Source organism: Scophthalmus maximus, chromosome 15 (assembly GCF_022379125.1).
Source record: "Scophthalmus maximus strain ysfricsl-2021 chromosome 15, ASM2237912v1, whole genome shotgun sequence".
NCBI classification, from domain to species: Eukaryota; Metazoa; Chordata; class Actinopteri; order Pleuronectiformes; family Scophthalmidae; genus Scophthalmus; species Scophthalmus maximus.
In genome coordinates this window covers 14,756,203-14,783,294 of record NC_061529.1, presented here as the reverse complement: position 1 = coordinate 14,783,294, position 27,092 = coordinate 14,756,203, and the positions used below count along the sequence as shown (strand labels likewise).

Below are 27,092 nucleotides of genomic sequence, written 5' to 3'. Positions count from 1 at the left end.
CAGCTGTGGGGGTGTTATTGAGCCAGGCCTGACTTCAACCCAATTGATCATCATCTCTGGAGCGACCCACCTGACGATGACTGTCCACCCCCATCCAACCTGACGGAGCTCGAGAAAAACCATCGCTCCAGAAGACCTGAGGCTGTCATTCGCTTCAACTAAGACTTTAATGGTCTACTTGATTTTGAAGGGATAATCCAGTTTTTCCTTTTTTAATAAAATTTACAAATTTTTTAATTTTTTTTTTGTAGTGTCATTAATGGGTTCATTTACATTGATTGTGAGGTTCATGTTTAAATGATTTGGGCATAATGCTGCAACAAGAAAAGTGTAGTAACTGAGCTGAATTCTCTCTGATGGCGCTTCAGACACAACAAGAGCAGATGTGTTTTTGTTTGGTACACACCTGCAGTGCCGCCGAATCGACGCTAGGAGTCGCCGGTCCCACTGCAGAGGTCCCCATTGAGGGTTATGCGCCATATTGGCAGTCTCCTCCATCTCAGCGAACGTCGAGCATGCATGACTGCAACCGGTGACTGAGGAGATATCTGTAAATATTTCCAGCCGCCCTGCGAGCCGAAGTACAACGCCATGGAGGCGGTCAAAGCCTTCAACAACGAGGTTTGTGCGCGAAACGCTTGCAAATATCGGAACGGTGGCGGTCGAATAAAACGGTCACTTTCGCGCTAGCTCGTTAGCTAACGTTAGCATCCAGTAGAAGGAGAGGGAGGCCGCCTCGGACAAGGCCGCCGTCTGTGCACAACAATACAACGTTGGCCAGCGCCGTGTTTACTGTTCGTTATGTCGTGGTTAGTTGACGTCTGACCGCCCAGACGGGCCGTGGACACGATACGTCTCATGTGACCAGTAGAGTTGTGTAAACATAACGTGTGTAAACATTTGTCACCAACCTACTGATAAGCTAACTTGTAGCGAGCTAACTTGTAGCGAGCTAGCTACAAGTTAGCGAAACCGCCTTAGTTGCGCGTCAACTCGGGGAGCGAGCTAACCAGCACACAAGTGGGGGAGACACCCTCCTCACGGGCACTCTGCCGGACAATCACCGTAGCTGTGTGCGCGGCCGAATTAGCGCCACCTTTTCTGATGTGCAGACGCAAATTATGCAAATGTTTTGAGATAGCCTAGCATGTGCACACTGCCGTGTTCACGGCTAGCGCTCTCACTCAGCGCAGCCATCATTTGTCTGCAGTGACGTCAAAGTGTCCATCCTTTGGTAGGGCCAGTGTTGGCCTCAACATCCACACAGTTTACTGCTAATGCAAAAATATACTCTACATTCAACAGCAAGTAATTAATCAATAGCTTTTTTTTTTAATTAACTGTATGGATTCAATTCATCTGAGTCTCATCACCAATTTGGTGGCACCCTCATCACTAACACTCTATAAAGGGTTTTTGAATGGTGAACAAAACTTGTTGACAAGAAGGGAGGATGCCCTGGATCACTGCGTAGTCACGTGGTGTTTTAATGTATTATTATAATATGATAGTATTGAATGACTTGGTGGTTACGTTGTGTGATTAAAGATGTCCTCTCGTCTCATCTCATCTTTCAGCTGTACTCGCTCAACGAGTACAAGCCGCCCATCTCCAAGGCCAAGATGACCCAGATCACCAAGTCCGGAATCAAAGCTATTAAAGTGAGTATGTAGTGTTAAAGGATGGGGCAGGTAACTGGGAATAAAGAAATGGTACTGAAAAAGAACCCCCCCCCCCCCCCTTTTATTATTGTCAAAGATTAAAAGTGTGCCTCCCTACATTTTTAAATAAATTGTGCTAAATGAGACAAACGTAAGATAGTTTGTTGAAGCCATAAGTTGCATTACAGTATCCTTAATTTTAAACGACGCAAAAATCATTTAAAAACATTTAAATAACGTCTTTTTAACTGACCGTTAATTTGTAGTTGATACAATTTTAAAATCAAGCTGAAATGGAAACGAGCGTAAATTCTCAAATGGGCTGTAGATTGTGGGCTGATGAGTTATACGACAACACTAACATGATGCCAGTGGCTGTATGCCCACATTTCATTTTATACGAGCTGCTGATGCCAATGAGTGGATCCATGATTGAGCAACAGCATCAGCTTTGATAAACTCCTCCACACGTCCTGTCTGAGCTCATACTTCGTTTCTGACATCCATTCGCGCACCCTGTGGATATTTGTGGACAATTTTCATGTTAAAATAATAATAATTAAAAGTTGAATTATACTGTCTTATATAAGACTGAATGGTCTGGGTAAACTTTAATTACTGATAACGTAATCTTTTTAGAAAAGAAAAAGTCACGTAATAACAGCGCAACAGTATCTGTTTCTCTTTAGGTACCACTGCGTGCTGTCTGTAAAGCCATGAGACTGAAACTCGTGTAACACCATTTTGTCAGTGGGCTCCTTATGTAAGGCAGGCAGTGAGAAAGCATTGTTGGGTTAGTGGAAGGAATTCAGAGGACAGCAAGCCAAAACATGTTAGCCTGATGCAGAAGATTGGGTATATCATATGTACATTTTCCATATGATATACATAATCCAAACTACACGCAGGACTTTATTTTTTTGTCAAAGTTGCATTGTCCGTACATTGTGAGGCACATCGGTTGGAAAAATCTGCCGGTCTGGCATTATCATGTTTAAACAAAAAAATCCTGGAAAATTGGCAATAAGCTAAATTTGAAAAGGAAATTTTATTTAACACCGGTTGCAGTAATTGTTGTGAAAAACATAGGAATGGTGATCCACACGAAGGCAAATAGATGTAACAATTTTCACCATTAATGTAAATCATTTAGCTGTAGTTAAGGTTTTGACTGTTCAATGTTGGGAAAGTGCAAGGGTTCCTCATAACATCATGATTGATGGATTTGTTCTATTCAGCCAACCGGACTTTCAACCATTTCATTTCATTATTTACACCTGTGCTTGTCCAACCGTGACATGTCATTGCCGTTTCTAACATTTGAGTTAATAAATCGTTTTAAATCGGCACATGTTTGATGGCTCTGATGATCTACTGATCTGTTTGGAAGCCATGCCAGAGATTCAGTGTTAAGTTAGAGCTGATATGTTCCTTTCATACTGGTCCAGGTGTAGAACAACAGGGGGATTGCTTGTGCATGACTACATGTTATTAATTTGCAAGTATTTACAACTTTGACAGCCATTTAGGAGGCTAGATCTATGAAGGGCATTATGCTCTTGTAAACAATTGTGTGCTGTAGTAAAGAATTTAATCATTAACACATAGGTTGTATGCATATGAATGCTAATTACAAAAAAGGTGGAAAAGTAGCTCCTTTTGAAAATATCATTCTTTGCAGAAAAACAATAACAACAATGAACTGAACAATGAACATAAATACAGAAGTTAATTCCTATTCCTTCAGCAATTTTCAGTAAAAGTATCAATTTGTATAAAACTATGGACAGCTGTTTGTGCAGCAGCTCAGCGTCAGTAGCTGCAACACCGCGGGCCAAACATACATGTTGAGAACGGCCACTACACCGGTAATGTTAATAAGAACACAGCGGGACAGTCCGCCTCCCCCTCAGTCTGTTATTAGCGCGTGTACTTGATTGACGTAGAGGGCCGCCACGGTCTAGTCAACTTATGTGTGTCTGTGTCTCGGTAGCAGCAGCTTCAGTCCACTGTCATTGTCCACACTGATGCTCTCTGCCACAGATCTGCTGTGTGGTCAACCACATATTGGTAGAACTTGGTGCCTAGCACACAATCACAGAAGTAAGGGGATACAGTTAATGTAAATCCAGATCAAGAGTCTATTAGCGGTCTGTGTAGACAGACTATATTGATTAGTATAGCAGCGTGTAGGTTCTGTTAGACAGACGTGAGATTGTAGACTGAAAAACACGGCTGAAATCCTGCATAGACGGTCTTGCCTTGTAGTAGTGACTGCCCCGTATACAATAAAATAAATCGCCAGTTTTAGTAAATTAATGAACATTGTTTGGGTGTTGGATAAGGTTTCAAAGTATTGCAAATCCTTCATGTGGTTTCACTGACTAGATTTTGTTTTTTAAACCCTCTGTGACATTACACAACGAACATCTTTCGAAGGTTTTAAGGTTCCCGTGGACACGTAGTATAGACTACCCTTTCAAATCTGGTTAATTTTCACATTGAAAGTAACACTCTACGGAGCAAAGAATTTGCTACTGTCTGGTTGAACATAAAATAAACAGAAGTGCTACTCAGGTTTCTAACAGTATTTTGTTAATGAATCACACAAATTATATAACAATGATTTGGTTGCTTCTGTTATTTCTTATTTATTGTCTTAATTACCTGTAGAGGTAGTAATGTTTGACACAATTTCATGCAGTCTGTAGCTAAACTCCAGGATTTATCATCCACAATCTAATCATTTTAGGCACGTAGAAACTTTTTACACAGTACACAGTTTGGCACAAGTGTTTCTGGAAAGTCATTGTCTGTTCAATACAGGCCCACCTCGGAATACCTGTTTTGTTCTGGGCTTTTTATATTGTCCTGAGCTGCAATCCCCCTTTTAATTAGGATTTGTCTATTTTGCCAGAAAGACCCGTTCTGTTAATTTGTCTCGAATATTATAGACTTTACACCAATGACTGGTTTCCTTTACCGTGGGCCTTCTATAATCCTCTTGTGCTGCTCAGCAATTTAGCGTCTTTATTAACATGTATGGGTTTGAAGCACAACATGACTTAGTATTTTTCTCCGAAAAGCTAGAGGCCAGGGGTGAAGATATTTTCAACAAATAATTATTTGTATTTATTTATAATGTTTGTTATATGAGAATAATTCAATATTAAAAGGCTTGACCGCCGTTGAAGGATGACAGCCCTTAATAATAGATCTTCTGATGATCCATACCCTGACAGCCCTTAATAATAGATCTTCTGATGATCCATACCCTGTGTGTACTCTTGTTTTTATAGGAACGACTGTGCTTTTGGTGTTGCTGTGCCTTATGCCACCTGTGAATAACACCTGTTTCCCCTTCCCTCAGCAGCTCTCCCAGCTCCCCCAAAGCACTGAAAGTGAAGCAGGAGGATGGGGTGGAGAGAGTTACAAAGAGATAAGAGAATCCCTAACCAGCTTAGGTAGGAGTATGGGTTGTTTCACAAGGAAGATGGAAGAAGAATTTAATTATTTAAAGTTTATTTGCTTCCACACACCCAGAGCGGCACGCCTTTTTCTTTTGCCACTGTGGGCTCCCTTTCTGCGTTGGTTACTGTTGCTCTTGAGGTTTTGGTGGTGTTTGAGATTGAAGGTGAAGCTTTGTTCATCTTCTTCTTGAATGAATTGTCTAAAGACCAGTAGTTTTGTTTTGGTCCAGCTAATGCAGTTGCCTTTGACATTTAGCGTGTTGTTTCATACTGATGGAGTTTGAGCAGTTATTAGTGTAGAGTATTGTATTTAGATGTGCGATAAGGCAAATTGATAAGGTTAAATTGATTTCTAAAATGTTGATTATGGTCATGTTTAGGCATATGCTCGTGCTGCTTTAATTCTAAAACACATTTCAGCAATTCAGCATTCATTCTCAGGCCAACAGGCCTCATTTTGACACACACACACACACACACACACACTCGGACACACTTGCATTTCTCTTTAATTTCAGGTGACATTGACAGGGCAGAGTATACATGTCTAAGGTGGATATTATTTATCGGGTATGCTTCTTAAAACACATTCTTAGTGTAAGTAGTCATTTTGAAGTAGGCCACTATCAGTGTCACATTGGCATGATAGTCCTCATTAACATGGTAATTTCATACATCCCTCAGGGTTGTCTGTTTCACAGCTCATGAACCCTGAATGTTTGCTTTGACAGAGGAGCACTGATTCGTGTCTTCTGCACATGCAGTGTGGCTCCATTTTTCATGTTGGCATATACAGTATAGTGTAAAATGACAACAAATGGCCTCACCTTTATCCAATTTTTTTATCAGTGGTGCCAAATCCAAAATGCCTCCACACATTACATATCAAGTGGCCGCTCAGCTAATGCTAAGTTCTTCCATTTTGCATAAGCCAAGAGTACAACAGTAGACTATTTTGCTCAGAGATAGAGATCAGAGGGATGAAGCATTTGGAGAACGCTTGTCTCAACTGGAGGTCAAGGCACGGTCTGTCTGACTGTTAATTGGACATTAATGTTTGGCGATCTTCTGAAGTCTGATTGTACTATCATCACCCTGTGGAATTTCCAATAGCCAATGTGGTTGGGGAGGGTGGGGCTTCTCTTTGTACTAGGAGGATAAGAAACCCACATCCTCTGTCTCGTTCATTTCAGTGGGACACCTACACACAACAACCAGTGCAGTCGGAGTTGTGCGTGTGTGTGCGTGCCAAGCGTTGGCTGTATGTGGAATATGCAGAAGCAAAACTATAGCGGGCAAAATTCAATAGTGATAATTTAGTACACTTCATTTAAGTAAATTGAAGCAGGTATCATCTTGACATTGGGCTACTGGAGATCGACAATGGTCAGAGCTATCACCAATAGAGATACATTGATGGCCCCTATTGGCTATTAGCTTAACCATATCAAATAGAGTTTAGACAAACGTTTTTCCCATGTTTGATAGATAGTTTCAAATACAGTGTGACAGCCCTATGACAAATCTAGACAGACTTGACATATAGTAAAGCTATGGCAGGGAACTGCACAGACTCACGTGTAGGTGAAGTTTTGCTTGACCTCACCACAAAGTTCTTCCCATTTTAACCAATCTGACAGACTCAGACATGTTAAATGTAATTAATTTTCGTTAAGAAGGTTGATCAGTGATGCTGTTTATTATGCAACACTGTTAACATCCATTAGATGCACTGTCTGTGTCACAAGCTTCAGCTATTAAGAAAGCTGCTATGAACTAGGAATTGCTGCTATCAAACCATTTTCTGTGTCTGATGGATAATGTGACCACAGATGTGGTTTAAGAGGAACAAATGGTTTCGAAGCAGTCAGGATCCATCTGCAGTCTCATTTTGAAAATCACTGTTTGTGTTCGGTAGTAGATAGTCTTCTAGTGGCTGATTATTTTATTTGTGTTGTATGTCTTCCTTTACTTCCCTTCTACAGAGAGAGGGCAGCTTTCATAACAATCTCAAAAAATATCCTTCTGCAGAAATCCCTGTCTGCCCAGTACTTCATCATTTGTGCAGTGTGCTGCTTAAGGGCCAAAAATACCAGTGACAGATTGTTGTACAATGTGTCAAACTGAATTTATGTATGTAGACCTAAGGCAACAACATAAAATAACTAGTTTAATACTATAAAGTGCTATTACTTACAAGCAACATACAACCTACATAAGCAACTGTCCCCTGTGTTAATTATACAGAAGTTACTTTTTAAGGATTTTGCTGCCTCTGACTTTTAATATTTTGAACTCCTAACTACTTCAACTGCATCACTACTTGCATCGCTTATTACAATTTTATCAGCAAATATTTGAGTACTCTTACTTCATGTTTCCTCTTTATAGCTGATAGTTGGAGTTCACAAGGTAAATCAGTATTCATGTGCTAAGCTGTCTATACCTCTTCACTGATTAGATTGCGCATCTGATATTTTGTGCTAATGTGAAGATCCACTTTGTTGGATGTATGAAAATTTCCTTTAGGTTGATATTTTTTGGCAGCTGGAGAACCTGTTGCACACTGAATAGAAGCAATGTCGCCGATCAAGGCATTTTCTAACTGATGAGGATCGACTTTATTGAGCAACGAACCTCAGCCCGATCCTTTGTTTCACGTCAGCCGCAGGCCGGTCTGGCTGCAGACGCTGCAGCTGGGGAGCTTCACTATAGACCCGAAACACGTTGGCGTTTATTAAGTCCTCCCCCATCCCGTCCCCCCCGAAAGCGGTCGCTTCATTGTGCTCAACACTGTCAGACACGCTTACTCGACAAGTTGAGTTAGACTCAATCCATAAACTAGATATTTTCTTTAATGTTTTTCCTCCTGCATTGCAGAGCTATATAATTGTCAAGCATATACATTGGATTGGTTTTAAAAACTTTAATGTACTTGAAGTGTGCACTTTGCAACTTATCTAGGATCGGGACACAATATTAAATGACTGATAGGAATCGGAATCATTCGTTAGTCTCCATGTGAAGTCGGTGGCTGACCTGTAGAATGAGTGTTTTTTCTGTTAACAGTAGAAACAGTAAATGGTAGTAGAAAGCATTTCCAGATCTACTTGATTGAATCCCTGGTTAATGAAGGGCAGTTTTAGCAGCAGTGTTATCACATGATCTGACAGCTTTGAAGAGCTGCATCTCTTTTATTCGTCTTATGCAATTTGCTGGCATCACTTTAAAATTCATGTGACTCTAGTTGACGATATATGTTTGAGCCATTCCTGATGATTGACAGGGTATTAGTAGATCCCTGTTTGATAATGTGGAGCGCTTACACGCTGATTTTCCTTGTTTAATGCCTCAAGTAGACAAGCAACAGTCAAGTCCTCTCACTGAGAGGACTTGACTACATTAACGTATATTTAAAGAAAGTAAAAGGAGGGAAGGTACAATTGTGCAATTGGTGGTGTACTAAAGACACACAAAGTTCTGAATTAAAAAAAACAAAACACCAATAAGCTCTATGTAATTACTGACTCATTAGTCCATAATAGGAAGTCAAGGACCTGCTCCCACACGGCGTTTTCGCTTATTGGATCTGATTAGACCATGTCTATGGGTCTCTATGATTTCAGCTTCTTAAATATGAATATTTCTATAGTGTATCTTCTCTTTGCTCCTTTATGATCTTGGGGGTTGGGAAACACGATAAACATTTTTCACCATTTTATGGCTCTATATGGACCAAACAACTTCTCGATTAATCAATAAAATAATTAACAGATTAATTGATAATGGAAGTAATCGTTAGTAGCAGCCCTAATTCAGAATTTAATAGTGGTTGTTTAAACAGCATATTCCGTTTTAAAATTGTGAATGGGGTCTTTTTCCGTATAAAGCATTCTCCGATCAAGACATGTTTGATATGGCAATATTTTAATTTTAGGAGCTTTTTGCATGTCTGGGGTAGAGATGCATGACTAAAAAAATCCCACATTTGTGGGCAGATGGAAAAGAACACTTATTTTTAATCATATGACTTGAGCATAAAGACTTGGATATGCACAACAACATTCAGGCGAGGGGTGGCGCCTGGCCCACTTGCTCAATATTGATCTTGCTGAGAGCTTTCTGCTTGGCTCACTTGGACGTAATCTTGGGACATAGTTTTTCTAGTGGACTGGCAGGAAAATATCCAGACTTCACTGCATGTCCGAAAGCAACTTTAGATAAATTATATGATGTATAATATAATTATTATTTAGAAGATTTGTATTTCTTAGCCATGACAACAGTAGTTTTTTTTTACTTTGGTAGAATGGCAAAAACTAGATAAGTAAATGTGGTGAATGAAGCAGCATTTCAATCATTTTTTATGTTATAGATTATGAAAGGCTAATATGTTTTTATATCCTATAAATTAACCGGGGAATATAACAGTAGAGGAACGGAAATGCTGATTGGCAGTGAGTGGACAGTGATAGTTAAAGTGTTCAGTAACTTGATCGACTGCTGTTGTGAGCCTAAGCTACTGTATCTATCACATTATGCTTACAATCCTACACATTCTGTGTCCTGTCTGCTTTTACCAGAAAAACACCAGGTGAAATTGAGACTGAATGTACCTTCATATGTCAGAAATATGTTTATGATTCTCATTGGTGTCATTATGTCTGGTGACATTAAATAGTTCTCAGTGTAGTTTGACCTACCTTCAGTCAGTGGTCTAATCAGCAATATGTGAGTGTGCTGTAACAAAATGAGACATAAGTTAAATGAAATTTGTAGAGTTTGAAAGTAGAAATTGTGGTTTTAATGTTATTTTTCTTGTGCTCAAAAAGAAATTGTCTTTCTTGGTAGAACAGTGTTTTTTGGCTTAACCTTTCAAGCCTATGCATTAACTCTCTTTGCCTGATGATATAGACAGATATCAAACAAGTCTGAATCAGTTAAATCAATTTTGTGGTGTTTTCGATTTCCTAGTTCACACAAACAGCAGAAATTAAAATGTCTCAGAAATGAGATCTCCCTGGCTTATCACATTACAGTGTATAGTAATGCTAAATTGCCAAGATATATTACTGTTAAATTGTATGTACCTTTGGGTTTCCAGTATAAAATATGAAAAAGGCAAAAAGAAATGCACAGTCAATCACATGAAACTAGGACTGCTGCTGAGTGAACTGATGGTTGAAGTACCACTCTGCACTCAGTGGTGAGTGAATCAAAACTCAGTGTATATTCGTTATGACAGGGATATAAGGAATCACTGGACTGTTGCTGTCTTCAAGTACCTAACTACATGTTTGTTTATGTTAAAATAAGAGTTGATCCTGAAAAGTTGTTTGTATCCATTATATTTGATCAGTTGCCTAGAGACAGGTCCACACCGCAGCAAATAGTGTATTAGCGTGTGTTTTTATGTTTGAGAAAATCTTGCGTGCTCTGAAGAGTTGAGCTGCTTGAATGTGTTGGGGTGGAGAACAGCAGAATCTCGCTGCTGTTCAGAATAATTTTCAATGCATCCATTTTCTAAAGGTATAACCATAGTTATAATAATATTATTATGATGTTATTATGGTATATACATATTTCCTCAAAATTAACTGCTTTTCTTATCAATACCGTGAATCAGTGTGTACTTAACCACTAAAATTAGATGAAAAATGCATTTTCACAGTTTTAAAATAGTGTCCCTGTGTTAATTGTTAATAAAGTTCTTATTATATGCCAAATATATGTCAACAAAACAACTTCATAGTATTTTACATCCAAATCCCCTTCTTTTCTTCCCTTCTCTACTAAACAGTTTAAAATATGACTCACCCTGTAGTCAGGGGCGTTTTTCTAATTTTTGGTACCAATGACAATGTACCACTGGCTTTTGCTCAAAACACATATGGCCTCACTCCAAAAGTGATTTGTTTTTCTACCCCCTCCATTTCATCCCTGTCTGATTCATCGGTTAAATACGCAGGCGTAGGTGGTGGCAATAAGTCCTCCACAACAGAGAGGAGGCTGCACTCATGGCTCTCTATGATGAGCTGCTTGCTACTGTCAACTCTGGCCCAGGGTTTTATGCAGATTCAGCACTGTTGGCTACCGTAAATGTAAATCAATTGGAAATTGCGGAGTCTTATTATAACTCTGACATCCATTTCACAGGGACCAGGTTTGTTGAGTACCGATAACAACTCAACTGTCATTATTTTGGTCATTGGATTTCATTTTTATTTTACTGTGGAATCTTTCAACAGTCTGTAATAATTTCCTTATGGTATAATGCCCACTGTTAAATGTTACAGTATATTTCATTATGTGATTTCCCAGTGGTGTTGTCACCAAGTAACAGAATCCTCACCTTCCAGCCAATTACATGTACCAAATACAATACACGGATGCAGCAGCTTAGCTTAACTTTTATTTTGTTGCAAATGTCTGCACCCTCAGTTTGTAGGTGTTTATTTACCTAAGCTGGGTTGTGATCTTTATAATGTTTTTATTAGGGTGTTATGATTCTTCAGTTCTTCTACTACTACTTATGCTGCTTATTGATCCAATACTGTTACTTCACTCATTTGTTTTTTGTTATATTTTTTACAACAAAATACAGACCGACATGCCTAAAAATTGAATACAGGATTTTCAGTATTTTAAGTATGGTAGTGATGTGCTAGCTTCCACTTGAGTGAACTGAAACTAGAATTATGAGTTTAAGATTATGCGCTGCCTTGTATTTAGGAGATTACCCATAACAAGCCCATGTTAATGTGTATATATATAATTTGGTTAACATGTGTAAGATCCAGGCTGCTAGTTTAAAACATTTGGGGGTAACGCCAGATGAACGATGAGCTGGGTTTCTCCACCTGTATGTGATGGATTTGGTTATTTTTCCACCCTTACATGTAAAAGATTTATTGCTTAATCGACTGAAGTGTGATGATACTTTTTAACGTTACATTGTGTCTTCCGTTGTCACTCTGTGCTGCTGTGCACACCGTCTCTGAGGGAGGGAAGAGAGTCCCTCTTCTGGATTGGGAACAGTGAAAATGCATTATATACTAGAGCCCGACCCATATGGATTTTTGGGGGCTAATATTAATACTAGGGAGTTAGATTTCCAAAACATCGGCCGACATATTTCAATGCCGTTATGACAAAGAAATGTTATTGAGGCTTTATACTCTAGTTTTACCATAAACTTAATAAAAAGAAAACACAAATAGAACCGAATATAAACATAAATTATTTTATGTAAAATATATACATGAATGCACATTTTCTGGAAAAAATTGACCAAATGTCAAATTGGTAAACATAAGCATTGATATGTCTGTGAAAGCCTCATATTGGCCAATCAATATATCGGTATCGGACTAGCCCTATTATATGCGCAAAAATAATACAGTCTTTGTAGTATATCCCCAGATTGGATTGGATTGGCTTCTCAAATCACATTATGTCTGTGATTTACTCTTTAATTAATGCATGTCACAACATTATAAAATCCTTGATTTCATTGTCAGTTTGGAACATAACATTGTAATTGGTTTGCTGGGACTACCGATACACTTCAGTTAATTTACTTGCATCTTTAAAGAAGAAGGCATCTTTCATCTCTCAAGTTACTGGTCTGAGCCTCAGGTCTTTTAACTCACTGACAACATTTCATGCTGTGTGAGGGCTTCTGCTTTCTAGCGAGTGGACTGGTGCTGCTGACACTTATATTCTCAGCAATATCTAGCTAATTTCTTGACTATTGCTGCTACTAACGGTTATTTTCATTGTCGATTATTTTCTTGAATAATCAATTAGTTGTTTTGTCCATAAAATGGTGAAAAATGTTGATTGTGTGTCCTAAAACCCCAAGATGATGTTTTCTTTTGTCCGCACACCAAGGATATTTAGTTTACTGTCATAGGGTAGCAAAGAATCCAGAAAATATTCACATTTAAGAAGCCAAAATCATAGAATTTGTACTTTCTTTTCATAAAAACTACTTGAATCGATTAATCAATTATCAAAAATGGTTGGCGATTAATTTAGTTGTTGATTACTAATCGATTAACTGTTGCAATTCTAATCTTGACACATACATTTCACATGGATTTTCAGTCACTGTACACCTTATTGGACACCGTCAGTGGTAGATGGAATAAAAAGTATAATATTGTCTTTTTATCTGGGCTGTTTTACAGTTTTATCCCCGTGGGATACAGTGATCAGTCTGTCCGTCTGTAATCATTTTGTTTCTGTAGTAGGACTCAAAACCTTTGTTTTTCCTCCATGAGTCTTCATAATTATGTTAATCAGGTATTAAAGTGGTGTTTTGGGTTTGCCGGGAGCATCTCATCTCCTTGATGAGATTCTTGTTTGTAAATTGAAAGCAAATGAACTAAAACTAGTATAGTGTTGGTGGTCATAACTGTAAATTATCCTTATGAATATCAGGGTTTATGTTTTAATTTATTAATTACCACAGTATGATGTTAGGAGGTCTTGACACGCCTCATCGCGCATATTGAGGTTCTGTGCCACCAGTGTTTAGTTTCCCTGAACATTCACCATGCTCTTTATTGAGCACCGTTGAAAGCTAATTATTGTAACTGCAATAATGCACGGTTAGTTAAATATTGCTAACAATTTGCATTACCAGTATTATCATACAGCGCTATCTCTTTAATGTGAATTAACTGCCTTATATATGATCCTTAATGTGTTGTTGTGACTTCACTTTCTAATGCCTGATGGAGTTTTCATCTGTCACGTTTCAACTTAATTGAACTGATATAACTATATTCTTCTAGTTGGTCCCTGAGATAATTAATCATGAATTGTAGCCTCTCAGTCGCTTGTACTATGACTCCATCTACTGGATGATGGTAGAAATTGAGCTCTGAATTAGAAAATGTTGACCTACTACACTGGCCAGTAAATCCAGTTGTTTATTGCCGCAGCCCTGGTGGTCAATTTCCTTCCATACATGGATTTGCAAAAAAAAATTGCATAATCATCTTTGATATTCCTGTAACATTAAAGGGGAAATGTGTAATCCTTTCTCAGCACCAGTGTGCCCATGGTTAAAGCTTGAGCAAAGACATTTGTCATCCACCATTGAGGCATGGATTTCAGTATTTATGTACATCACCATACATGTGGTTTATGAACCCGCACTGCACTTTATTTAATTTTTTTGCCTCAGCAAGCCACATCCTGTGTCTAACCTCAGCAGTCTTAGCTTTTCTTACTGATGGTCTGGTCAAAGAGTCAGTGTTTGTGTTTAAGCTTGTCAGTTAGTTTCAGGCCATATTTGTGACCACTGTACATGGTAGGAATATACATTCCTTGACTTAAACTTTGGCTCCGCAGGCTAGAGGGTGTGTTAACAAGGTGTAGGTGCAAGACACAGAGGCACTAATCACAGGAGCCAGCTCAGTTTTATAGATGCAAATCAGTGGTCCCCATTTCCCGGGCAGCAAAAATCAGTTCAATAATAATTGTCTATTTTTGCAGAAAACAACTCAAACTTGTTGTGGCCTACTCTGCCTTTCCTTTTCACAACACTATACCACTGTTTTGGTTGGTGCATTATGGATGGGAGACTCAAACTGTCATAAATATTTGATGCTTAGTGCCAGTAGCATCAGTTGAACTGGAGCTTCCCAAAATGACAGCTGTCATGTAACAACTATCTGCTCACCCATGGCTAACAGTTTACTTTTTTATTTTGTTATAGTCCTTTTTAGTGAATGACCAATTTGGTCATTCACTAAATCTGGTCTTTAATGTTGTTTTCATTAAAATGAGATACTTTTACCGCTCCATTTATTTGAATACCATTTCAATACCATACCATTTAGGTGAATGCTAAATGTATTTTTTATTAATAGGTAACAATTACCTGTGAAAAAGTCTTTGCAGCAACATCCAAACAACAGGCTACTTTTTAATGTGACTGGAAAATGTAATCCGCTATATACTCGAAGAGGAAGATCTACTGTACCTCTAATGACACATTTAAGAAACCACTCTGTTTTTGTTGATAGGAAAGATGATTTTCTTACACGGACTGGTGACTCTCTGCATTCTCCCCCCGTCACCTCACAAAATGACAATTTCCCAGTGTTAATCAGTGACAGTCAGTCGTTGCTGATAAATTAATCATTGACTAGTCCCTGTGGAAAGTTGCTGTGTTACAACAGCAAAGGGGTTTTCAAAAATAAGTAAACCTGCACTACAAAAAAAATTGAAGTAATATATACATTGTATACAGAATATATACAGTGTAGCTTTAGTCCTCGAAGAGGTGCTCTAAACAAGGATCAAAGAGTTAATGTAAATATTTTTACATTTCCTTGAATAAAATGAAGTGTCGGGACACAACTTAAGTTGTCATCACTGCTCCCTGTTTTCATTGTAAGCAATGCATGATGGTGGTGTAGGAACCGGTTGGGCAAATGGAGAAATGTTCCAACAATTATGGTTCAAGAGAAAATTCAGTATACGACAGACAGTCGTGTACTTTTTGTCTCTTGTCTTTCACATTTTAACAAACCTGAGCTGCTGCTGTTTAAACATTATCTACAGCGTTGCCTCTAATTCAGCTCTGCTCCCATATATTGTCATTCAAATCATTTAAAAGTGTCTCCCTTTGCTTCTCTTGCAGTTCTACAAGCATGTTGTCCAGAGTGTAGAAAAGTTCATACAAAAGGTGAGTTATATTTTAAATGAACAACCTAACAATCTAAGTGCAATTAAATCCAAAAACCTAAAAATATTATCATGAGGTTGCTTTGATCTGCTTGAAATGTTAGTATAGCGTAGCATAAACTGGTATAAAAGGTCCCATTTACTGTCCCAGACACAGACAGTTATTAAGTTTTTATAATACCCTAACACCAGCTGTCTGTCTGTGTATCACAGTGCAAACCAGAATACAAGGTTCCGGGCCTGTATGTCGTCGACTCGATTGTCAGGCAGTCACGACACCAGTTTGGCATGGAGAAGGATGTTTTTGCGCCGCGCTTCAGCAAGAACATCATTGCTACGTTCCAGCACCTCTACCGCTGCCCTTCAGATGATAAGGTCAGACCATTTTTAATAGGTTTTGTGTTCCTCTCTGTGGCTTTTCATTGTTGCGGGTTGTCATGGTTTAATGAGAGTTCATATTACAGATGTGATATATAGTATCCCTCACTTTTCCAGGAATATGTGATTTGATGACTAGATCTGAGACGGCAATGGATTCATGTCATTGCATTTTTACGTCAGAGCTTGCACTTTTACCACATTAACGTCATATATTTATTTAATGCCTGTACGTTTGTCTTTGTCCTTCGTTCAGGTCGTCTTGGTTCACAATTTACTGTTATTTTACCGTTTGCTTTGTCGTCTGTTGTTGTTTCCAGAGCAAAATTGTGCGAGTCCTCAACCTGTGGCAAAAGAATGCTGTCTTCAAGAGTGACATCATCCAACCTCTGTTGGACATGGCAGCAGGGATAGCCCCCCCAAGTGTCACCCCTGTCATGCCGAGCAGCGCCACCGCGGTCAATAACACTACACCTGGTCAGTCAGAGCACACGAGTGCAGTGAAACACACATTTCCCCCTGATAGTGTGGTCAGAAGAGTATTTGACATCATGCTTTGTACTACAACATCTGTATCTCTGTGCATCCAGGTACCCCAGCGACCCCGGCGACCCCGGCCAATTTAGTCCAGGGTCTGCCCGACTGGGCTTCCCAGATTAATAACACAGACACTGTGGCTGCCGTGGCTCAGATCCTACAGAGTCCCCAGGGACAACAGGTTAGTGTGCATGTCCACTCTCTGTCTCTGTTCTTACATCCTTAAAGTTAAGTTTTTGGATTATTGGTTCATATGGCACTGTTAGATGAGTCATCCTTGTACCTCATGCTTCATGGTTGACTTTGTTGGTGTCAAAACCTTTCAAATAACACTGTCCTATCGCTTGTTGTAGCTGCAGCAGCTGGTACAGAGTCTGCAGATGCAGCAGCAGAAGCCCCAGCCCTCCCTGCTGCAGGCCTTGGACGCTGGCCTAGTGGTGCAATTGCAGGCTCTTACGGCACAACTCACTGCGGCTGCTACTGCCAACAGCCTCAACCCCCTGGAGCAGAGAGTCTCTTCCTTTAACAAAGTAAGGCTGACGTCAGCAGCCGTTAGTTTCTTTTTCCCCACATCATCTTATCACATCATCCTAATGTGATTATGTTTTGTCTTTGTTGCAGAAACTTTTGGGTCCGTTTGACTTTGGGAATGATTCTGAACGTGGCGAAGAATCTAAAAAGGACACGTCATCATCACAACTGTGAGTTCTGTGTGTTTCATTATCATGGTAGTTTTTTGAGTGATTCAGAATTCACATCTCTGCACTGTGACGACCATGTCCGCTTGTATCTAATGGAGCTGCTGATCATTTCCAGGCCCATGGTGTCAGAGCCCATCAACAGCTCCCTCTTCCACCAGTTAGCCGAGCAGCTTCAACAGCAGAACCTGGAGCAGTTTCAAAAGCAGCTGTTAGAGCATCAGCAGCACCACCAGAAGGTAGATCTCACAGACATATACACACCCTGCACACTACACTGTGTTGGGGTTTCACTATGTTCACCATTCTGGGGTTGTTGGGCTGGGCAATATGGGGAAAATGCTCGTACAGATTAATTAATGTATATATATTAATAATAATGAGGATTAAAAAAACACGATCTTGTCAGATCTCAGGGATACACACAATGTGTTATGGTGAGTACAACTGGACTAACCTACATGAGTCGCACGGTTTATTACGACCTAAACAGTTTTTCAGATAATGGGAACAGGAACAGTGGAAGACATTTCAGTGTGGCGTGTATTTGTGTCCACAAGTGGTACTTGGTGATAATGTTCATCAGTTTTGATTCTATCCCTAGACTCCACAGTCTGTTTCTCTCAGACCTTAAGACCCATATGCTCCACAACGAAAACCTTAAAAACAGGAAATGAAAACAGTTGGGTTCTCATCAGTGTCAAACTAAGTTACCAGTTGATCTATCTTGATTTTTCCTTTAAGATACTTTAGATAAGAGACATTTAAAAAAATATATACTGCTCTTGTTCTCCTTCCAGGCCATGAGCTTAGAAGGGCAGGATTCAATGTTTGGGCAGGAGAACTCTGTAGCGACGGCTCAGAGCATCAGCCAGCCTCAGCTTGCTGAGCCAGAGAACAAGATTGACGACTCCATAGACAACCAACAGCAGGTATGCCCGGTCGGTGGGCTATTGCCCAAACTCACCAAATCATATTCATTTATATCTTGGTAGTATTCATTTGCGTTGGTGAATGGAAGGAATGTCCCAGCACAAAGCAGTGTTGATTTAGCTATAGACCAAGGTCTGGTGATAATTACTTTTTTTCCTTTTTTGCATTTACATTAAATTATATTTATTTTAAGGACATGGATCTGGATGAAGGCCCAGATGGAATGGAGGAGGAGAGCTTTGAGGCAGAGGAAAAGAAGGCTGTTAGCACACGCTCCAGAACACGCTCAAGGTCACGCTCTAGGTCAGTCCCAGTTATTTCTGTAATCTCATTTTGTGGTGGAATTGACTAAATGTGCCTGGAATAATAATAGTGAAAGAAGCTGAGATCCTTTAGTCTTGTAAGAACCATACTGATTGTGTTGCCCTGAGGGTCAGATGAGTCAGTATTGTCACGTGTTAACTGTATGGAGCAGGTTTGACTGTAAGAAGTTTATTTCAAAATGATAAACCAAAACATACTGATGATGGAGCTTCTTTTACTTCTTACTTCAGAAAAGTCACATAATAAGCTGTGTTTTCTATGTGGACCCAATAAATAAATAATCTGGATTGTGTTAAAGTCTGTCAAAGTGTTTTGGGAACTCAAAAGAATGTGCTTGACTGTATTTATCTGCTGCTTGTTGTCATCCCTACATTCCAAATGCAAGCTTACAGTTGTGTATTTAAGCGGACAAAGGTTCATTACATTTATGAGCTGTGAAAATCTTATTAATGCTCAAAACTAGTTCACCTGTGGTTTTACAGTGAACATATGGCAAAACGGCCACAGTTTGGGAAGGATTTTCCAAACGTTTTGGTTTCCCTCTGTAGGTCCCCGAAGAGGAGGCGGTCTAGGTCCCGCTCTGGCTCACGGAAACGCAAGCACCGCAAACGCTCGCGTTCACGCTCCAGAGATCGCAAAAGGAAGACTTCACGGTCTTACTCAAGCGAAAGGCGGGCCCGAGAGCGAGAGAAGGAGCGGCAGAAGAAAGGGCTGCCTCCCATAAGATCCAAGACTCTGAGTGGTAAGTGGAAGTAGTCGTGGATTGTTATTGAATATTTTTTATTGTTTTTGTTTCTTGCCAGTTTGTTTTTTTTTTTAAGATGACCAATATTTATTCTCCTCTTTACTTAGTGTGCAGCACAACTCTGTGGGTGGGCCAGGTGGACAAAAAGGCCACTCAGCAAGACCTCACCAATCTGTTTGAAGAATTTGGCCAGATTGAGTCTATAAATGTAAGTAGACTTCTCCCGCTGCTAAGCCTCTAATTCATTTGCAGAATGTTAGCCAGCTCTTTTATCTCCAAAATCTTAAGATGAAAACTTTTAAGCGAGCCTCCGTCTGTCATTACCATATTGGGACCTAAAGCTGCTTTGTACATAACTTTATGACTCCTATTTGTCATGTACACATCATTCTTATTTCTCATTCCATATTTCATGACCATTTCCTGTTGTTTAATGTTCCCTTTCTCCTATGTAATGTAATTTGTGTGTGCTTGCAGATGATCCCTCCCAGAGGCTGTGCCTACATCTGTATGGTCCACAGACAAGATGCGTACCGTGCCCGCCAGAAGCTCAGCACCGGCTCCTTTAAGATCGGTTCCAAGATCATCAAGGTGCACATTACCTTCAGAATTAGATTAATCGTATTCTCATTCTCCTTGTGGTTTCTTCAAATGTAATTTTCCATTGACCTTATAATGGTGTGTAAACCTCAGAGACTGTTAAGCTTTCCAGGCACATGAGTCCCCGTATGCTCTTAGATATTCAAACCTTCATTGTGTGTCTCTTATCCAGATTGCGTGGGCTCTGAACAAAGGGGTAAAGCAGGAGTACAAGCAGTTTTGGGACGTGGACCTGGGTGTCACCTACATTCCCTGGGAGAAGGTGAAGCTGGACGACCTGGATGACTTCGCTGAAGGAGGAATCATTGACCAAGAGACTGTCAATGACGGTGAAAAGAAACATTTCTACTAATGCACTTCTTTCTTTAGCACAAACACTAAGTGTATTGACTCAGTAGCAGTGTTTTTTTAAATGTAAATAGGACAGGCAGGGTTTGTACACAGTTCTTGGCATTTGATCACATAACTGGATTTGTTTACTATCAATTTCCCTCAATTCAGTTTTGTTATGGTAAAGCACAAAATCCTTTAAGAAATTCCTTTGGGAACCCCCCTCCCTGCCTTGATCGGGGAAGATGAAGACAAAGATCGAGTGGGGAACAACAGCTAAACTCCCTAATCTACAAAAAAAAGTGTTTTGATTGAATGATTTGTCTTTTTCTGCAGAGTGGGAAGCAGCCAAGAATGCTGAGCCAGCAAAGGAAGTTGCTAGTCCGCCGTTAAGCGCAGAGACTACAGCGGTATCGAACACCCAGACTGAGGCCTACAGCCAGCAGGTTACCATGATGTCTGTACAGGTACTGAAGAGGGTCTATTGCAATCTACAGACAAAATGTAAAAAGTACATCTGCACACTGTTTAAGATTTATGCGTGATCATGCATCTACCTTTGTAGAAATGAAGCAGGACTATCTTGATCTATTGAACATAGACAGAGCAGCAGGCTCATTCAGTTAAACATTGCACTGTTAACTTGCCTGTGTATGGCATTTACTCTCTTGTGTCTCTTCTAGCTACCAGTTGCCCAGGCTGTTCCCAGTGCAGTCAGTATGGTGCCCCCCAACTTCCCCGTCACCATGGGTATACCCCCTCCGGGCTACGGGCCACCACCACCCTTCCTGAGAGCCAGTTTCAACGCCTCTCAGCCTCCGCCAGGTAAATAACGCAGACAGTTAAATGAAGATCAACCCCCAAAAAATTCACAAGCTTACACAAAAAATTCTGTTGTGCAGGTTTTCTGCAGGCAGCACAGGCAGCAGGCATGGCCTCAGCAACTTCTTGTAAGTATTCATGACAGACTCCACCTAAAACTAATACATGCTTATACTTTTGAAAATTGGCAAAGTATCCTTTCACATAGTTAACTTTGAATTTACTTTTATTTATTTATTCATTTTTAATTCAATTTGTTGTTTCTCCTCTACTCACCTACAGCCCTAGTGCAGCCGCCTGTGGCTACCGGCCAAGAAGCTGTCAAGGACTCACCATTCAGTGCTATGATCCCTCCAACCAGCACCATGCCTGGCAGCTTCCTGCCCTCAGCCATCCCTGGAGCTGGTATATTCAACCCAATGGGAGTCCAAACTCAACAAGCTGCCAATGACAAAACGGCTCAGTCTGCAGAGGGATTGGATGCTGCTGCAGAGCTAACGCTCCAAGGTGAACTAATGCTATTAGTTGTTTAGCGAAAGAGATAAATAAAAAAAAAATCTTTTTCTTGTGGATCATGTCTTATGGGGTATTTTCTTTCCAAGTCTTATTTTGGGGTTTAACAGGTTATTTGTGTTTGGCCAAGAATAATTTTTGAATAATTTTTTGTCATTGTGTTTTTTTCCCCAGGCATGCAAAATGCAGTCCGCAGTGGGATGGGTCTCCTTGGCATGCACCCTTCGGCTGCTCTCACCCACCCACTGCATCAGTCTGGTCTGGCTGGGCAGAGAATGCCAGGCCTATTGCCTCTAGATGTGCGACCAAACCTCCTCCAGCCTGGGGCTGCAGCCCGCTTCCCACTACTCATGCAGCATGGCCCTGCCCAGCAGGCCGCTGGCCTCCTCGACAGTGCTCTCCAGGCCCACGCTCGTGCCAGGGCCCCCTTTGCTCAGCTGGACCCCTTTATCAGGGCCCCAAATCTTACCAATGAAAATGTATCAAAGGCGGAAGACGAGTCTTCCTCTGGTGCTGATGAGGGCAAAGACCAGGACTATCGCTTCCCCCCAATGGAAAAGCCAAGCACAGGCCTGCTGAGGACCCCTCCACTAGAGCATAGGGAGCCTCCTGGCAGTGGAGCTGCAGGAGGAGGGGGAGGAGCAGGCAGGCCTCCCTTGCTCCAGACCCCAGGGACTCAGCCAGCCAGAACCAGCCTAGTGGGACGTCTGCAGGCTCTCGCAGGCTTCACTCCTGATAGCCGCTGGAATCAGGCCAGAGGGGACTTTGATGAACGAGATGGCATGAGAGGAGGTCCACAGGCTCCTGGTGTTCCAAAAGGATACCAGGAGGAGCGCCCCACACCTGGGCAGAACTTCCCCAACCGCTTTGACAGCCGTCCTGGGACGGCAGGAGGAGCTGGGGTTCCTGCAAATGCTGGAGCTGCTGGAGGTGCTGGAGCTGCTGGAGTTGCTGGAGCCGCTGGAGGGCCACAGACCTGGAACCGAAGTAGTGGAGCCCCAGCGCCTTTTGACAGTGAACAACATCAAGACCTAGATGAGCGAAGGCGTCCATGGGACAGGCAGAGAGACAGAGATGAAAGAGATTTTGACTTCAGGAGGGAGCTGAACGGTAACCGTCACAGCCGCGAGAGAGAGCGTGAGAGGGAGCGCGAGAGGGAGAGGGAGCGCGACAGGGAGCGTGGCCGTGAGCGCAGCAGGGAGTTCGAACGTGACAGAGACCGTGACAAAGAGAGAGACCGCGAGAGGGATCGAGAACGTGAGCGTGAACGTGGGGGCTGGACACCCCTTCTTCCTACACCTCTGCTTCCAACTCCCTCTCTTAATCCTAACTTGACCTTAAACCAAGGAAAGCTGCTGTCACCACTCAAATTGAACCCCCAGATTCAGCAACGATTCCAGTCCCCACTCCTGCCTCAAGCTCAGGCCAAACCCCCTCTGATGGGTCTGAACCAGCCACTCCCTCAGGTTCAGATCAAGACTCCAGCCCGGTCTCAGAGCCAGGCAACTACGCCAGAGCCCCAGTCAGAAACCCCAGCTTTGTCTGAGACACCTCCGGCGCAGTCGCCACCCTCTGCCCAATCACCTGACCCATCACCTGACGACAAGGGTCAGAGCCCGTTGACTGAGGCTCCCACCCAGGCCGAGTCATCGCCATGTTCCGAGTCCCCTCCTCAATCAGAATCCCAACACCAGCCCACAGCCCAGTCCCCCTCTAAGACCACTGCTTCTCCGGACACCGAGAGCCCAAACCAAGCCTCGCCTTTGGTCGAGTTGTCACCCCAGGACTCGCCTGTGGCCTTCACACCAGCTGCCAGTCCCACTGAAGAGACGGCACACTCTCTGGAGGAGCAGGATAGCCCACAGAAGAATGAGGAGGAGGAGGAGGAGGAGGAGGAAGAAGAGGAGGAGGAGGAGGAGGAGGAGGAGTCACAAGAGAGATCCTTCTCAAGCACGCCCCAGTGGGTCAATGGATCTGTGATGGACAATATCAGTGGGGCTGAGCCCACACCCGAGGGCTCTCCTGAGCCAAGTCCTGACCCGCCCTCCGACTCTGTGCTCCCCGACAGTGAACCTGAGCAGCTTGCCTCTCCTAAGGACGTAGACAATGAACAGAGTGAGCCCATGGAGGAAGCTGCGAGTCAGCCAGTGGTAGACACTGTCACAGACACTGAGGGGACATAATCATCACTCAGTAGGTAAAAGATCATTTTGTAAAGTTGTCTCTTCTTCTCTGTACTCATGTCAGCAAACCACCACCACCACACGGGACATGACGAACACTGACTCCAATCAGTTATTGTCTGATGACCAATAACAAACTATTTTATCTCTCACAAATACCAGTGTACTTAAATAGAAGGCTCGCTAGCTGATTTACTGATAGATCTTTTCTTTGTATTTTATTTCCTTTTTTAAGTTGTAAAGCCCCCCCACCCATTTTAATTAACTATAATGGATTTTATCAAACTGCCTGCCAAAATGTTTTAATTGTACATGGGGGAAAATAAGCTTTGAACTTCCTATGGAAGAGCGTACGAAATCCTGGCCTCATCATCAATGGGTTGAATACAGTTAAACACGATGCTCGAAAATGGCAGCCGCTGGCCCCGTTTCCGTTTCCTCTTATTTCAACATGCTGCTGCAAAGTTTTCAGTGAACGCTTTTGTGGTGTCCTCCAATGCTTTCTGTCTCTACGCAGAACAAATAGCCTGCGTACAGTGCGACCAGTACAGCTGCTCATAAATCGGAACACATTAACAACATGAAGAATGAAAACATGAAAATGTTGTATCCCCAAAATAAATGTCTGCAATTTGTTTCTAAATATACAGTGAACACAAACAGAAAATGACATGCCAGTCGGGGAGGGGAGGAGAAAAAAATCAAGTGAACAGAGGGGGATGTTCTCATGTCGGGTGCATATTGTTTTAGTTTGAAATAAACATGCTTTGTCTGTTTTAAAACACATGCTTTAGGACTGTTTTCTGACCCCGGACCAGTGGAACATACAGTAAGACTGCTTTACAGACTCGTACACGTCGTGTACCGTCACTGCAGTTGATTTGCCGTTTCTCGCAACTGAAGTTGCTGCTGTACCATCCACCCACAGAGCACTTTGTTGAATGCAACCGTGGGGACTTGTAGTTTTTTAGTTTCTGATGACTTCAGCCTGTATGTCTCCCGAAGCTTTTGCTGGGTGACTGTTGAGGAAGGGATTGTGCCTTTTTTTTTTTTTTTTTATGGACTTGTCGTTTCATGATTCTACCCAACACCACTGCGTGATGTACACCAGACCGCTTGCGACTCTGTTTCAGACAGCGCTATGAACAGAATGCTACCTGCACAGAATTGACTGGCCTGCAGTTTGAATGGTAACCGGGCAGCTTGTACAGCACACTCACCTAGAGGAGGACAATATATTACTCCCATCGTTCTGTGCATGCAGGCCTGTAGCCATGTTTTAACCTCCTTGTCTCTCTCTTGTGCATTTCATACTTGTAGTTCTTTTTTCTGTTGAGACACACTACTAGAAACCCATAGTCTGCTGTTCTCTCAGAACAAATGTCTACAGGAGTTGTGATGTTGAATAAAAGTTGAAGGTGCACCAGAGTTTTACCACTCTTATTGTCATGACTCCCCCGATTCAGGCCCAGACGCATGACGTCGTGCAAACACATCAACGCTGCAGCTTCAAACTCGAGAGCAGATATAGAATACAAAAATTCCATATCTTTTTTAGCTGGTTGTGTATAATATAAGCATCACATATGCTTATCTCCAAGGTTCCTTCACATAATAAACAGTTGGACTGTAGACTTGACTATTTAGGTACCTATAAAAAACTTACATTACATTTTCAGCAATAAAAAAACCCCCGCCCGTATCCTGGAAAAAAGCCTCCTGAGACCTGAGAGGCAGAGTAAAGGTCAATTCTACACCGTCAAACCACTAAAGTATTTATTTCACACCTAGCAATAAAGGTGTGGAGAAGATTACAACCAAATGCCCTCGTGAAAGTAGTTGAGTTATTTGCCGAATCCGAAGAAAGTTCACTTTTCTCCCAGGAGATGGTTATTAATAATTTTTAAAAAGGACATAAAAAGCAGACATCTGGCGCTTACATCAACAAGACAAAAGGGGAAGGAGGGAGCAAACAGATAAGGGAGATATGGAGGAGGCAGGAGAGGATGCTGGCTACCTTTTAACCCCCCAAACACACACACACACACACCCTGCAGTGCCAGGGACCTGGCAGCTACAGCTGCAGGAAGTGCAGACTCAGCACTCACGAGCACCTCTCTGCACTAATTTATGGCCCAGCTACTGTTGGAAAACACAAGCTCTGGGATATATTTGAACAATCCCCTACATCATGGTGTCTGTTGATGCCAATTCAGGCCTTTCTTCTTTTTTTTTCATAGTGAAAACACTGGAAGGGGAGCAGCGAGTGAGCGCTGCAAAAGCAAAAAGGCCTTTTGCTTCTAATTACACCTGAGCTTAGCCGGCAAATCCAAGCATTAACACGGATCATTAAAAAAAAACCTCACCGGTTGGATCTGGATTAAGCATCTAGAGACCCCTTTTTTTCCCAGGGATAAAGCCAAGCGGAAAATATCCAGTTGTGTGTCTTCTCCAGTGACTGGGTCCATAAATTTCTCGCTCCCACCTGGCTCCCAGAGGCCCGGGCAGTGGGCCGTGTCCTTCCGCCAGCTGACCTCTCCTAAGAGAGATTTGACAGGCTGAGACTCTGAATCAACCGCTATCTGCCCCGAAACAGACAAACATGTACACGGCGGTTGGCCGGGGGCCTCCCGTGGGCAGCAATAAAAATAAATCCTCTCTACAGAGGTCCGGCATCCCTTCGGGTTATTTATCTGTGGCCGAATAAAGGGCATACTCGTCGCAAGTGAGAAATTCAAATGCGAGAGAATGAAGTATCTACGTGTTGAACAGGTTTCAGGGAGAGATTAGGTTCTGATTGTGTGCGTTTCTTACTCTGCGAGCCTGACATGGAAGCCACAGACTGTCTGTCTGAGTCCGATGGCACCATTTGCATCGTTGTCAGGTTATACTCAATATCAACCCTTAGCCGGGCCCATGGGAACGGACCAAAGCAGGCCTGACCTTTACGTAAAGGTCACCTCAGCATGGGCGAATAATAAAGAGTGTCTAAACCGCAAAAGGCAATGGAATAATCACACACTGCGAGCTCATGCCCCGGTGTGGGTTTTAACACAGAAGCTCCCCGCTGGCAGAGGAAGTCAATTAGTGCTCGGGTTAGCTCGTAAATGGTTTTCACTGTGACGTGAGGGAAATCGTAAGAAATCTCCGTGTCTGATATGAACTGGAGAAGTTTTGACTTTGACGCCAAATGA

General features: G+C 41.8%; 2 protein-coding genes across 5 annotated transcripts in view; both read left to right on the top strand.

The window, feature by feature from the left end:
* Nucleotides 1-467: 467 nt before the first annotated feature.
* On the top strand, nucleotides 468-25,326 carry scaf8 (SR-related CTD-associated factor 8). Of its 3 annotated transcripts, none has more exons than XM_035609509.2 (20): nucleotides 468-621; nucleotides 1,578-1,661; nucleotides 15,792-15,836; nucleotides 16,049-16,210; nucleotides 16,534-16,690; nucleotides 16,804-16,931; nucleotides 17,104-17,280; nucleotides 17,372-17,451; nucleotides 17,567-17,687; nucleotides 18,249-18,380; nucleotides 18,575-18,684; nucleotides 19,254-19,447; nucleotides 19,558-19,658; nucleotides 19,928-20,041; nucleotides 20,223-20,379; nucleotides 20,717-20,847; nucleotides 21,064-21,205; nucleotides 21,283-21,330; nucleotides 21,485-21,709; nucleotides 21,890-25,326. In XM_035609509.2, the coding sequence occupies exons 1-20, from the start codon at nucleotides 592-594 to the stop codon at nucleotides 23,896-23,898; spliced, it is 4,347 nt and encodes a 1,448-aa protein (XP_035465402.1). In that variant the 5' UTR covers nucleotides 468-591; the 3' UTR covers nucleotides 23,899-25,326. The 3 variants fall into 3 exon arrangements, with proteins under 3 accessions (XP_035465402.1, XP_035465405.1, XP_035465404.1); XM_035609512.2 differs by lacking the exon at nucleotides 468-621 and adding an exon at nucleotides 5,035-5,125; XM_035609511.2 differs by lacking the exon at nucleotides 468-621 and adding an exon at nucleotides 5,032-5,125.
* Nucleotides 23,783-27,092, top strand: part of tiam2a (TIAM Rac1 associated GEF 2a) — an 85,902-nt gene continuing 82,592 nt past the window's right edge. Inside the window, exon 1 of one of the 2 annotated variants that reach the window (XM_047337688.1) lies at nucleotides 23,783-23,912. The gene's annotated coding sequence lies outside the window, so the exon portion shown is untranslated. The remainder of the gene's footprint in view (nucleotides 23,913-27,092) is intronic. The other variant, XM_047337692.1, reaches the window with a different exon arrangement.